Genomic DNA, 13956 nt, shown 5'->3' with positions numbered 1-13956 from the left:
TAGGAATTTATACTTTCTTGACAAGCAGCCCCTCAGAAGCAAATTAAATTCTGAGAAACACAGATGGTCCAACAGGATCTTTTGCCTGAGGAAAAATGACACTGGCTCCCTCCTTACCCGAACCAACTCTAGGGGGCAGTGCTGTGATACGTAGAAACTTTGGACACAGCTACCAAGACTGGGGATGGAAAAGCCCGGGTTAGAAACTTTCTCTGGTGGCCGATGCCAACCTCGTGTCATCACTACGAGGATGTCGTAAGCCCAAATCAGAGTTCCTCGTGAATGGCACCCCAGACCCACCCGGGAGACACTTATTAGCACAGGAATCCTCAAGATGGAGGAAGGGAGTGGGGATTGAAGTAGGTCCAAACGTTGCCTGTGGAAGAGGCCTCTTTTCATGCCTCTGAATTTTGACGCCCTCCCGTGCTTTGTGGTTAATAACAAAATGACTAGGTGTTAACATGACCTCATCTTCTGACACCATGTCAGCATTTATGCTACAAGTAGAGTGTTAATGTAGAGGCAGGTTTCAGCCTGTCATGTTCTGAGCTGGGATGTGGGGCTTGGGAGGGAGTGAAGCCCGTGTCACCGTGCCGGCTGTGGAATCCAGGTAGCAGGGGACCCAAGATCCTGTCTCCATGGGGAGGTGACAGCTGTCCCTGTCTCCCGGAGTGTCACTTGGCCGATGGCCACGTGGAGCAGCCTCTTGGGTTTAACGCAAAACCTCTCTTTGTCCACAGAGGTTATACAGGGAACAAGGAGAAAACATAAAGCATCATTACACTCAGACAGCTGACCTCCCTGAAGTCCTCCTGGCTAAGCTGAATGCCATGAATATCAGTGAGGTGAGGCCGGCAGATGGGACACTGGCTTTAATTCCGGGGGACCTAGGGACCTGGGCAATGCAGGCAGCCTGTGCTCAGAAGGGCCTGGAGCTTAGTTTCATGTTCTGCGGTCACCATCTTGAAATTTGTAATATTTTGGAACAAGGAGCCCTTTGCTTTCATTCATGCTGAGCTCTGCGGGTTAGGTAGGCGGTCCTCCAGAAAGTCAAGCTCATTTACAAGAATGAGTCTAGGAACACTGCCTTAGCACAAAGGGCGTTGGTACTGAGGGGGTGAAATGCGGGAGCATCAGGATGTAGGTGAGGGCATCCAACGGCATGCCAAGGAGAGACCCTTCCCTCCCGTAACCTTGATCAACAACCCCTCCCCCCTGTTCTTTGATAGAAACAGCTGTGTTCTCCTTATCTTACATAAAGATCTATGCACACTCGGCCTTCTGCCTGCTTCTTCCACTCAGCGTGCTGCTCAGAGAAATCTGGGTGTGTCTGACTCTAAAGCCCCCCCCCCCCCCCCCCCCCCGAAAACTCTCCCTCCCGTGAGCCAGCAGGCTCCAGCTCTTAAACTCTCCCTCCCGTGAGCCAGCAGGCTCCAACTCTTTCCTGGTTTTTGCTAAGACAGAGTGATTTCTAACTCCAGCTGGGGGCTGGGAGAAAACCCAATAACAAAGCAGATGCCCATCTTGGTACTGAGGATCTCAGAACCACCAGATCACATGCAGGTCTTTATTTGTCCACATCTTCCCAACAGACACGTTATAAGGAGTCCTGGAGCAAACTTCGAGACGGCGGATATAGGCTGAGACTGGATGCCATTCCGTTTCAGGCAGCAAAGGCTTCTGGCGAAGTCATAAGCGATGTGAGCGTCCACCTCCATTACTGTGTCAATGTTTAATACTAACCAATTTTTACTCCTTTTGCCCCTAACCCCTGCCTTCTTTTGCCTGTGGATACTGTCCTCTGCTTTCCCACCTGACTGTGTTAGGGCAATCTGATAACGACCAGTGAGAAAGAACATAGCATACAACAAAAAAAATCCCCTAGCCGGGGTACAAAGCCAAATGCCGGACTGTAACTCTGGACCCTGGGCAGATGAAATGCACCCTCCACCAGGCGCTTTCCTAAAGCGAGTCCGCGTGCAGAGACCGTTAACAATGCACCCACCTTCCTGTGCGCGGGCCGCCCAAGTGCTAACACCTCCCGCCAGTTCATACCCAGCCCTTTAGTCATTGGGAGTCTTGCATATGAAAGAATAGGCCTTTTGACGACTCCTGCGCGTTTTCTTTTAACTCACCCAGTCACTGTCAAAAGAACAAAACATTTTCGCCCAATACCCACCTCTCCCATTCCGTGTCCCTTGTCCCCGAGCTGTTACTCTCTCCCGCTCTCTTTCCCTTTAGTACAGATACAAAGAGGCATTTGAGAAAATGAAAGGGCAGATGCTTGGCTCCCGGAGCTTGGAAGACGATATCAGCCTTGCACATTCAGTGTATGCGAGCTCGCTGCAGAGCGAAGTAAGTAGGAGAAAATGCAGCGGAACCGGGGGGCCCCCACCTAACAATATCCAGCCAGCACGGGTTGTTTGTCCTTGTGACTGTTGGCTCTGTCCTCACTAGCTGTGTGCCTTTGTCCGATCCCTTGGCTCTCCTGGGCTTCTGCCTCTTCCTCCGCAGGTGAGAGTTTGAACTAGATGACCCCTTAGCTCCCTTGGGCCATTCCGCGATGTGATCAGGGGCCACAGATGGGGGCCTGTGGATGACAGAGCTGTTTTGTTTGGTCCGCAGAGTGAATTGCTTGCAAACCTTTAAAAGTGGAACATTTTGCATGAAAGTCGTAGACTTTCAGCCAGAAGCTGGCCCTGGGTTCCTTAAGGCTACAGTGGAGGTTAACTCCTGAGAGCTCCATTTAGGAGGATCTATGCTCTCCTGGTCAGGCAGCCACCTCCTTTGCCCTCACTTCCTGCTTTACTCACTGGTGCTATCACCTGGGCACCTGGAAACCTCTGAGTTCGCAGCCCGTGCCTTCCACCCTCTGGATGGTGGTGCAAGGGTGCATACACTGTCCCCTTGCACGTATGTGCGCTGGCTAATGGTGGTGGTAGAACCTAACATGTGTCCACTGTGTTACGGAGGACTAAGCACCTTTACACCCAGTGTTTCACTTAACCGTCGAACCATCTTTAGGAACTCGTCTTACCCATCCTAGTTCACGAATAAGAAGACCTAGATCTGAATGACTCAGTCCCTTGTCTAGGATCAGCTAGAAAGTGGATATGGTTCCAGCCCTGCATCTCATGCTCTTTCCACAGCTTCACGTGTTCTCTGCCATTTTGTTCTCTGCCTCAGTTTCCCCATTTCTAACTCCCCCCCACCCCCCACTTCTGGGCTGAGGTGCTGACCGCAGAATGTGGGGTTGGACATGAATCGTCCTTGGCTTTATGCTAGGGGGAGGGGAGGATGCTAGATGGGAGCAGGAGGTAAGGGAGGGGTGGAAGAGGTGCCAGTTATGCATCTGACTCCCAAGAAAGCCCAGAGGGAGCTTCGCAGACCTTCTGGCAGCTTCTCTGAGGACTGCAGTGGAGTTTGTCTGGAAGGAGCCTGTCCTCTCCTTCCTCAGCGTGCCTGCTGGGTTCTTGGGAATTCCCATCCCTCAGAACTGGTTTTCCAAGCGTCTACCCACTGCTCTTGGCCCCCTAGATTTGTTTTTTTAATTAAATTTTTAAAGCTTATTTATTTTGAGAGAGTGAGAAGGGGAGGAGCAGAGGAAAAGGGAGAAAGGAGAGAGAGAGAGAGAGAGAGAGAATTCCAAGCAGGTTCTACACTGTCCACTCAGAGCCCAACACGGGGCTCGAACTCACGAACAGTGAGATCATACCCGAGCCGAAATCAAGAGTCAGATGCTCAACTGACTCAGCCACCCAGGTGCCCCTGCCCCCAGACCTCTTAGGATGTCATCTGATGCCTAGGAAGAAGCACCTCATCGGCTAAGCCCGAGAAGAGAGTCCCCGGTGTGTAAACTGTAACCGGACAGGGTGATGGGGAGAAGCACTGTTGGGCAGGGCACAGGGCAGCCACATACCTTCTTGCCTCTGGAAAATGAGAGGATCTACAGACTCGAGCAAGGGAATCACTGCTGTGATGTCTGTCTCTTGAGCTTCTGTATTTTCCCTTATTGGGGCAGCCATAGGCCCTCATCATCTAAGTCAATGACCTCCAGGGCTGAGGGTGGTGTGGGGACTTGGAGATGAATCCTGCTGAGTAAGCCGGTCCCTGCCAGAGTGTCTCTGGGGCTCACGGGGGAGAGAACCGCCTTGCGCTTGTGCTCCCTGATGGCCCCTGTGCGAATGGTGGCTTTGAAATAGCCGCTGCTGCTCTGTCTGCCCCTCTAGGTGAACTACAAGAAAGGCTTTGAGGTCTCCAAGGCACGCTTCCATCTGCCATTGGACATGGTGACCCTGGTGCATGCCAAGAAGGCTCAGAGCCTGGCCAGCGACCAGGACTACAGACACCCGCTCCCCCAGCACACTTCCTTGGCCGAAGACCTGAGGCTCAGCTGTGCCAAGAAAGCGCACAAGTTGCAAAGCGAGGTAAGGGGACCTGGCCTCTTGCTCAGGGCTCCATCTTCTCAGATCTGACCATGAGGCAGTGACCCGCAAGCTCCTGCCAGGGCTGTGAGGGATTCTGGAGGTGACAGATCCTCAACCTGGCTTTTCTTTGGAAACGCTGTCCCTGCCTAGCAGGATTCCACAGATCTACTGGCAACAGGGAGCATCTATTGTTTCTAAACATTACGTTTTCACGCATGATCTCATTTAAACCTCAGAATTACCCCAAATCAAGAGTCTTTACCCCATTTTATAAATTGCAGTGAGGCTCAAAGGAGTTAAACAGGTAGCTTGCCGAAGATCACACAACTATCAGTGAGAAACGGGGGCTGACACTTGAACTTAGATGGCGTCTGACCAAGGTGCCCTCAGTTCACATGTTTTGCATGTTCAACATTTGCCAAGGGCATAGCCTCCGGACTCGGGTCAGACTGGGGGCTCTTCTCAGTGCTTCGTGGATTCCCAGGCTGTCCGTTTTCTGAGGGAGGCTGTGCTCTATTAGGAGAGGCTGGGGTCCGAGTGGACCCACTTTAGGCGGAGGAGAGTGTGCAGAGGAGGGCAGGGCACCCAGTTCCCAGCGATGCTTCCTGGGTCCCCGCAACGAGTGGTGGAGACCTCCAGGGGCCTCGCACGTGCATTTCAAGCTCAGGCCACCTGTCTTCTGAAGCAGGTGGCCTGAGAGTACTGGGGAGCACCGAGGATCACCTCTTTCCCAGTGAGATCCTGGGTGTCTCCCTTCCACAGGTGACAGCATCCTGTTTGGCGCCACCCCCCACCCCCGCTGCCTGCCTTTCTAGGTTTCTGCGCTATGGGGTTTGCAGGTAACGGGCTGCGGTTGGAAAGCAAAGCACCGCACAAAACCTGCTTCCTGGACGGTGCCTGGAAGCAAAAGGACACTCAGATCTGGGTATCTGTCGTCTGTTCAAATTTTCCGCCCGTGCACGGTGTTTACCGGCTGACAAAAACTGTCAGGAACCCGAGAGCGGCGGCAGGGCCACAGCGCTGTCACGCTCAGCTCAGGGCCTATGTGTCACTTGAGCGGAGCCCTCGCCTGCCCTGCCTCTCACTGTGACAGCACTTGGAAGGCAGCAATGGCCAGCCTTCGGTGGCTGCAGGGGAGTGAGTTTGGGGACCCTTTAAACTGTCAGCCCAAATCACGCAGGTGCACACACTCGGCCCTACCCAGACAGAGGGGCCTGTGCCAGATGAGTCTGGATTCATTCACTAGGTCTTTCTTAACCCGTGATTAATTAATGCCACCCTCTGCTGCTGGGCTTTGTTTCAGAAGACCTATTAAACCGTCATTTCCACATTTGCCCCCAGACAACTGACTTTCTAACCACAATCCACTCCCGTGGTTATGTCTTGATAGCCCCCATGAAGATAAAAACCGGCCTCCCCTCCCTCTGAAGCTAAGGAGACAGGTGACAGCAGAATCCTTCTCTGCTGACCTACATTTTTGCTTCCCCTGTACACGCTTCCTGGGTGGCCCTGTGTGTGAGGATGACCTGTCTGGAGAGACTGGCTTGGCCTCGAGTTCTAATTACGACATTACTCTGTTGTGGGTCCTCCGGCTTCTCTTTGCTTCCTTGTTCTGTGAGTTGGGCCTCTCTGATTCCTTGTGTTGTCTCTTCTAGAATTTGTACCGGTCAGACCTGAACTTCATGCGAGGCGTTCCCTGTGTCATTCCAGGCACTTTAGAGATCGAAGGGAGAAAGAAGGCGTCTGAACTCATCAGTGAGGTGACCGGGGGACCCTGGAGGGCTGAGGGGTATCCGGCTTATTTCTGCAGGAGAAAAAAGCATTCAGCTCCCCAGTATTCAGCTTGCTTCTTCCTACTGAAGCTAGTTACATGTTAACTGTTAACAGTGACCGTTCACTGCATAACCTCTGGTGGGGTCTTTCTTCTATTAATAGATTCTCCATTTAGACTGGATGCCATTTAAGACAGCTTTGCAAATATCAAGCCAGCTCCTCTATGAACACATAAGAATTATTCCCTGACTCATAAGATCTACTACCCTAGGGTCCCTTTGAAGAGCAGCCCTGTGGTACAATGACAAAAAGGCAGGCTTCAGAGACCAACAGATGAAGACTGAAATCCTGGGCCAGTGCTCGTTTGCTGTGTGACCTCCAGTCTGTCGCCGGCCCTCTCGGAGTCTCAATTTTTCAGTCAGTTAAATGGGGATACTCCTGCCTCTGTCATTTAGTTTTTGTGAGGATTGGCACTAATATTCCAAACAACTGTGCTTCTCAGGTGGCTGGGAAATGGTTGTTAGAAGCTTGGTGATAATTTCATGGTAAAAATACAGAAGTCTAGAATTCTAAGCGCTTTGAGCTTCTGAGGAATCTTACTTCCACCTGCAAAGGCTCTGGGACTTCCACTCACTGTGGATGCAAGGACAGGAGGGCATGATGGAGGGCACTGGAAGTATCAGGTGGGCTCACACATTGATGAGGAGCTCTGAGAAAACGGAGCTGGCCTCACCGTGGGAGTTCAGATTGAACTTTGCGCTTTACGTTTCCAGTGAAATCTCAAAAGAGAGTGGTTTCTGAACCTAGTGGGGCATCAGAATTGTCTTTGGAGCTTAAAACAAAATACAGAGGTCTGGGCCCACTGACGGTTTAATGAATCCTGGTCTCCCGGGGTGGGGTGCAGGCAATCAGTATTTTTTTTTAAGCTGCACAATTGTTTCTGGGACACTCCCAGAGCCAAGGGGCTCTGGGCTTCCATCAAACAAAGGTCGGAGCAAAATGCAAATTTCAGTAGTCACGTTCACATTCACGGCAACGGCTAGATCTCCTCTCCTCTTCCTGTGGGTAAGCATCTGCTTCAGTCCGTCCTGTCCTCTGCATCTTCCTGCCTCTGAGCTCCAAGGTCACGAGAGCAGGTGTCGGACTGGATTCAGGGGAACAGACTGGCAGCCTTTGCAAAGTGAGCTTTTATACCCAGTGCTTATAAAGCTTGTTCTTCTTCTGGCTTGATGCCTAACCAAGTCGTCTTCTTCCCTCAGAGTAAGTACCGGCAGCTCCCCCAGTCATTCAAGTACACAGCTGTGACAGACACTCCCAGCCTCCTTCACGCAAAACTCAGTAACCAGATTACCAACGAGGTAAAATTGGAGGGCTCTGGAATGGGCTTTTTAAAAACTGTTAGGTTGTCAAAAATATGTGTGAATATTTGTGGGGTGGGGGCCGGGGAAAAGCACGCGTGTTTGCGTGGGGGTTTGGAAAGAAAAGAACGTCATATATGGAATGTAAACATTTTCCAGAGGGAAGGAAGGCTTAGTTGGAAATCGGGTTTAATCTCTAGTCCCGCCCCTCAAGGGCAGTCTCGAACCTGCGGCTTGTTAGAGGTGCCGAGCCTCAGGCCCCACCCCAGACCCTCTGAATCCACAGGGTCCTTTAGCAGGGTCCTCACGTGTTTCCCTTGCACATTAAAGTTTGAAAGTACTGGTCCGTCATTCACCTGTTCTGTCTAGAAACATACGGGCTAACCTTGCATCCATGGTCATTCTGATGATGACTCTCTGGAGGCTGTGTGGGTATTCAGGGGTGCTGGTGCAAGGCCGCTTACACCGAATGATGTTGGTCACACTTCTGGAATTTCTGCCTCCTCCCTCACTTGCCGTTTGCTCACTTCATTTAAATATCTATAGCCAATGGGTGCGCAGGGGAAGGAGTCTCGTTACATAAAATCAGCATTCCAGGCCCTTTGTTGCTACTTCTTGATGGCTCTCTTGCAAGTTTGAAATAGAAATCGCATCTACGGCCATGCCACCCTGAACGCGCCCAATCTCGTCTGAAATAGAAACCCAGCTTGGCAGGGAGTTAAATCTGGCATCGTCCTGAGTTTTTCAAATTCTCCTCCTGACTCTTTTAGAAGCCAGTCGAGATTTGGCTATTTATACAATTGGATTCCACTCTCACCCAAGTCAGAAAGTTAAGAGACAGCAGCTTAGGGAGAAGAATGTCCCCAAGAGCCGGGGTAGTGGCCATTCTCAATCTTAAATTCCCGTCGAGCCTTTCCTACCTGCTCTGTGAGCTGGATGGTGGGGTAACCCCGCCTCCTATGATGACCTCAGAGAACTCACCAGTCACAGACCCATTTCTGATCACGTGAATGGGTGTTTCTGTAGCCAGTGGAGGCCACGCGGGGCCGCACTGGCGTGAGTTCGATCATGGAAGGAGCCAGAGCTTTAGGAAGGGATGCAGAACAGAGTTTGGGAACCTCCCTTCCACCAACCAGGACTTCTCCAAATTTTCCTGGATCTTGGTATTTATGGTCTTTACACTGTATCCCCCAGGGCAAAGTCTCCAAAGAGAAGAGCTTTGATAGCGTTCCTAAACGTGGTTTTCTTTTCTCAGCCCGTTCCCGAGCAAAGTGTAAGGAAGAAACCTTACCTTTTCCTTTACCCAACCTAGGGTCTCAGTGGGGCTTCTGTAACAAAAGGCAGATTAACAAAAGACAAGCATACTAGTATATTTAATTCAAGTTTTACTTGGTCCAGGAGCCTTCGTACAGGAACCAGAAGAAATGAACATTTCTGTACTCGGTTTGGGGAGTCACGGGGAAATGTGATGGGCTAAGGTCAGGGGCACACTTAGCATGGTCTGTTCCCTCAGACTCCTCCCTGCAGCCCTCCGGCTTCGGAGATGAGGACACTCCTCTCCTCTGGGGAGGGCATCTCTTACAGGAGGGTCTTCTGGCCTGCTTCAGGAGAGGAGAGAAGAAAGAGTGCTTCTAGCACCTGCTGTTTCCCAAATCCCTTCAGCTTAAAGCATTCAGTATGCCAAGGTGCCGTATTTTGGGGTGACCTGCCCTAAACCCCTTCAAAAGCAACTTGCAATGTCTTACGTATCCCTTTCATATCACTCAGCTTGACTCATGAAAGAACTGACTTTATTGAAAGAAAGATCTTCTTCAGGGCCGAAGGGGTATCCGTGACACGGCGAATGGCTCCCCGCAAACCTATTTCTGAAGACCTGTTTCCCTCTCGCAAACGAGGGGCCTCCAGCACTGAGAAACACTCAGCATCCTCTCCTTGCTTTCTTCTTCCTCTCTCTGCCCAGCGCCTCTATAAAGCAGCCGGGGACGAGGCGAGGCACCAGTACACGATGACCCTGGGTCTGCCCGAGTTCGTCCGAGCCAAAGCGAACGCGGCCAATCTGAGTGATGTAAGCCTTTCTTGTTGCTAAGGTGAAGACATGCTCCAAAGCCTCATCTGTCGGTGGCTATGATGGGATCTAACGGTGACCCTTCTAGTGTTCCCGAACTTAAACCATGATTTTAGACGCTCGTGGTAAATACATTTTTCCACGAGTGTGTTGCATCCCTATGTGTCAGAGCGCACGATTGCGTGTGTGCTGATGAGATTTTCTTTGCAAAAGAGAGAGCTTTTGCTGGTCAGAAATCGATTCTGGAACACTGTACTACAAATGAAAGGGGTAGCCTTTGTTCATTGATTCGTGTAAAAAAAATTTTTTTTTAAAGATCTATGTGTGTTCCTACTGTAGGCAAAATACAAGGAGTCTTGGCGTAATCTCCGTGCTCAAGGCTACAAGCTGACAATAGACGCTCTTCCCTTCCAGGCTGCTCGCGTCTCTGGAGATATAGCCAGTGATGTGAGTTGAGTGCTATGACCTTCCATCTTGCCTAATTTCTGTTAACTTCATGTAAAACAATGTCTACGGCTGATTTTCCTGAATTAAAGCAAATCTATCACCATGTGAGACAGGCTGTCACCTGCAGAATATATTAGTTAGCAATGAGCTTCTCTGACAGAGGGAGGGAAAGAAAGGCTCTATTAATCACAAGCTAAACTCAGGCAAAGGTCTCCAGCAGGAAAGCGATTAGGATTTCTTTCGAATTGCAGTGTCTCACCAGCGATCCCGCCTGTAATGCGTGAGCTGCTTGCTTTCTAACTGCACCTAGAATTCGAAAGAGAACTCGCAATAGAAATTGTAATACAGCCGTAACGCATCTCCCTCTTGACTCTCTGTAGTTTCACATGCTGGCGTTAGGATTTGCTGGCTGTGTCTCCGCCACTCTGCTGATAGCATCTATAGCTTTGGGACATGAAGGTGACTTTCTCTTTCCCACAAACAAATCACAGAAAATGTGGACTTCAAATAAATGGATCCTGTCTTTTGGGTTTAATGTTTTGCAAGTACAAACGGTTAAAGCACAAGTTCCTCTTTTACCTTTTTTGATAAATTCCTTTTGGCCACAGGACACACGTAAGGGGACCCGGGCCCTTCCTTTGGTCCCAAGGATCTGGTTTTAATTAGATGGGAAGGATGGAGTAACGTTTTAATTGTTCGTCCCTCAGGGAGGCGGCATGCTCCCAGGCCAACCTCACTGTGGTTTTTCTTATAATCATCACCTCCTAGCGCAAGGGTGGGTGAGTTTTCTAGGGTCTGCAGTGAGGACGTGCGGGTGGAAGCTAAAGAGGCCAAATCCTGGCCCCTAACTGTGGTCTCGCCTTCCAGTTTCTCTACAGACATGACTTTGTGAAGGAGCGAGGTAGACTGATCGGGGCCCGGAGCGTGAGCGACGACCCGCGGCTCCGACACTGCTCGCGGGTGGGCCAGCTGCAGAGCGAGCTGCAGTACAGGCGGGGGGCGGCGAGTGGCCGAGCCCGCTGCCACCTGCCCATGGACATGGTGCACCTGGTCCACGCCAGGAAGGCCCAGGCCCTGGCCAGCGACCACGACTACAAGACGCGGTGCCACGAGTTCACGGCGCTGCCTGAGGACCTGAAGATGGCCTGGGCCAAGAGAGCACACGCCCTGCAGAGTGAGGTAGGGGCCTTGGGGCCACACGCCCGCCTCTGACCTCCCTCCTCCCACAGCGGCTCCATGCACATTCTGCTGCTTCCTTTGCCTCTCAGACCCCTCCTGCCACAACTAAAACTTGCTGGGGCTGTGGTGGGCCATGTAGGTTGGAATCATTCAGTCGTTCGATATAACTGTGTCTTGAGTACCTACTATGTGCCAGACACCATTCCAGGCCCCGGGGATACCGCGGTCAACAAGAAGTTAATAAACTGCTGTGTACCCGGGGCTTCCATTATGTGGGAGGGAGATGCTCTGTGACAAGTAGGACATATGGTACATTGGTGGACACGTGTTGTGGAGACACACAGAGCAGGGAAGGGGGGGAGGTGTGTGGTCCTGTGTGTGTGCAATTTAGAACGGGGTTGGGGGGGCCGGGTCAGGGCACTGAAAAGGGAACATTTGAGCAAAGACCGAAGTTGAGGGAAGGAGAGACCACTCCAGCCAACAGAGTAGCAAATCCGAAGGCGAGGCCCTGAGTGGAAGGAGCCGCAGCCTGTTTGCCCAAAGAAAGTGGGCGAGTGAGGAGGCCGCGGTCTGGAGTGGGGTCTGAGAGAGAGGAGGGGCTGGCAGGTATGCAGAGCTGACGCCGCCTGCCTGCCTGCCTGCCTGCCTGACTGTCCCTCTTGCTCACGTGCTGTGAGCCGGGGACAGTCATGGCTCCTCTTTCACAGATGAGGTCGTGCAGGAGATGCCCAGGCAGGCCCGACCCCAAAACCCACCATCGTACCTACCTTGCTCTCGCAGTGGGGGCTTCTTGCAGAGGAGTCGTGCTTCTTATGCCCCAAGGGTAGACACTGAGACCCAGAAAGGAGGGGGCCTCCCCCGGGCAAGGGCGCCAGCCCCTCCCGCACATGCGAACATCAGTCCCCTCCTCCCTCCAGGCCTTAGTGTCTGCCACTGGGACTTGATAACGGTGATAATGTGGGCGTGGTCAGCGCGGTGGCGCACGAGCTGTGTGGCGGGCACTGTGGCACGTGAGTGTGTGCGTGCGGTCTCTCTCAGCCCTAGGAGGAGGAGGGAGCTCGTTCTGGAGCACAACCCAGGGGGTTGTGGTCGCGGCAACCCTCAGCATCAGGATCAGGCTTTCTCAGCTCCAGCTCCTTGGATGTTCTGGGCTGGATGATTCTCCATTGTGGGGCCTATTGTCTGTTGCATTGGGGCATCCCTGGCCTCTACCCACTATCCACACCGCCCTCTCCCGGTGTGACAGGCAGAATGTCTTGAAATGTCGCCCAGTGTGCATGGGGGGCAAAACTGCACCCAGTTGAGAACCCACTTCTCAGTTTCGGACTGGCCTCCATGAGGGCTACCGTGGTGCCCGGCGCACAGAAACGTGCCAGCAACCACAACCAACAAGGCTGTGCGGATTGTTCTCCACACCAAGGCCCTGGGTTCTGGTTACCTTTAGGGCAATAACTGCTCTTGAGTTTAGGCACATGGCACAGACAGAAGATTATAAACCCGTAAGTGGTGATTAATTCTGATTCCATGAAGTCGCGATTCAGCAATCACCTAATTATTCATCACAATTTGCCGGAATGGCAGGTATCACAGGATTCAGTCAGGCTGAGCATGGGACAGGGGGAGGTCATCGGGCCCCACACAGGGCACGTGGTTACGAAGGAGGCAGCGCAAGTCCCACTACGAAGGCCTTCCACCTGCTAGACGGCCGTTCTGTCTCTTCCGAGAATAGCGCGTGGTGTGACCGTCTTGTCAATGGGCTATTCCGAGGGGGAGAGGAGCCTCTGGGGCAGATGCAGAGGCCATCCCAGAGAGGCGAGGGGGGCCAAGCTGGGAGCCCCAAGACATTCGGGGAAAGCTCCACTTTGTCCCCTACCGACTATGTGTCCTTGAGCTGTCCCTTCGCTCTCTAGGCCTCTGTCCCTCCAACAGAGAGACAAAGAGGTTTGACCAGTGACCTCCGATTTCAGGGTTCCTGGGTAAATGCTTTTAAGATGGGGGCATCAATATAATGTCAGATTTTTATTTCACATTTATTTATTTACTTTGAAGGGGGAGGGGCAGAGAGAGAGAGAGAGGATGAATTTCAAGTAGACTCATGCTGTCAGCACAGAGCCCAATATGGGGCTCAGTCTCACAACCCTGAGATCATGACCTAAGCTGAAAACCAGAGCTGGACGCTTAACCAACTGAGCCACCCAGGTGTCCTCAGATTTTTATTTTACTAGGTGAGGAAAAAAAGAAACCTGAAACATTACCTCAAGCTACCATTTATATCACAGGGTTTTGTTTTGTTTTTTTCTGAAAAGAAAGGATATTTTAACACTAAAAAAAAGTAGGAAAAACAGTCTAAAAAGAAGAGGACTTTCTGAGAAACGGTAGTTGGCATTCTCACACGGTCATTTTATGAAATAGGATATGTATTAAAATTTTTAATGCTGAGAAATATTGCTTAATTTTTTTAAATTACCATATGATGCTTCCTGCATTGCTTTTTAAACTTGAAGTTTATTCATTTAGGGGGGTGTAGATTGCAAGATGCTGTGAACGGAGGACACCTCCTAATGTCGAGCTGGTTCTGAGGCTTCAGTTTTCTTGTGGTCATTACTGAAAGTCTAATTTCCTGTAGTTGTGTAGAAAAAGAAACAAAGGCTCAACATGTGTTGACTCGGTTCAGCTCAGGCTGGGGGAGGAACGGGAGTCCCCAACC

At 51.5% G+C, this 13956-nt stretch overlaps 1 protein-coding gene across 3 annotated transcripts in view; it reads left to right on the top strand.

The window, feature by feature from the left end:
• LOC120235359 (nebulin related anchoring protein) overlaps window positions 1-13956 on the top strand; it is a 70953-nt gene that overhangs the window by 44615 nt on the left and 12382 nt on the right. For all 3 annotated transcript variants that reach the window (XM_039237656.1, XM_039237657.1, XM_039237655.1), the window contains 9 exons: window positions 741-845; window positions 1593-1700; window positions 2242-2355; window positions 4230-4427; window positions 6083-6187; window positions 7460-7558; window positions 9519-9623; window positions 9963-10070; window positions 10938-11249. In XM_039237656.1, the coding sequence (XP_039093587.1) occupies window positions 741-845; window positions 1593-1700; window positions 2242-2355; window positions 4230-4427; window positions 6083-6187; window positions 7460-7558; window positions 9519-9623; window positions 9963-10070; window positions 10938-11249 (1254 nt within the window). The remainder of the gene's footprint in view (window positions 1-740; window positions 846-1592; window positions 1701-2241; window positions 2356-4229; window positions 4428-6082; window positions 6188-7459; window positions 7559-9518; window positions 9624-9962; window positions 10071-10937; window positions 11250-13956) is intronic.

Source organism: Hyaena hyaena, unplaced genomic scaffold, assembly GCF_003009895.1.
Source record: "Hyaena hyaena isolate Hyena2069 unplaced genomic scaffold, ASM300989v1 scaffold_128, whole genome shotgun sequence".
NCBI classification, from domain to species: domain Eukaryota; kingdom Metazoa; phylum Chordata; class Mammalia; order Carnivora; family Hyaenidae; genus Hyaena; species Hyaena hyaena.
This window is presented reverse-complemented; position numbering and strand designations above follow the sequence as displayed.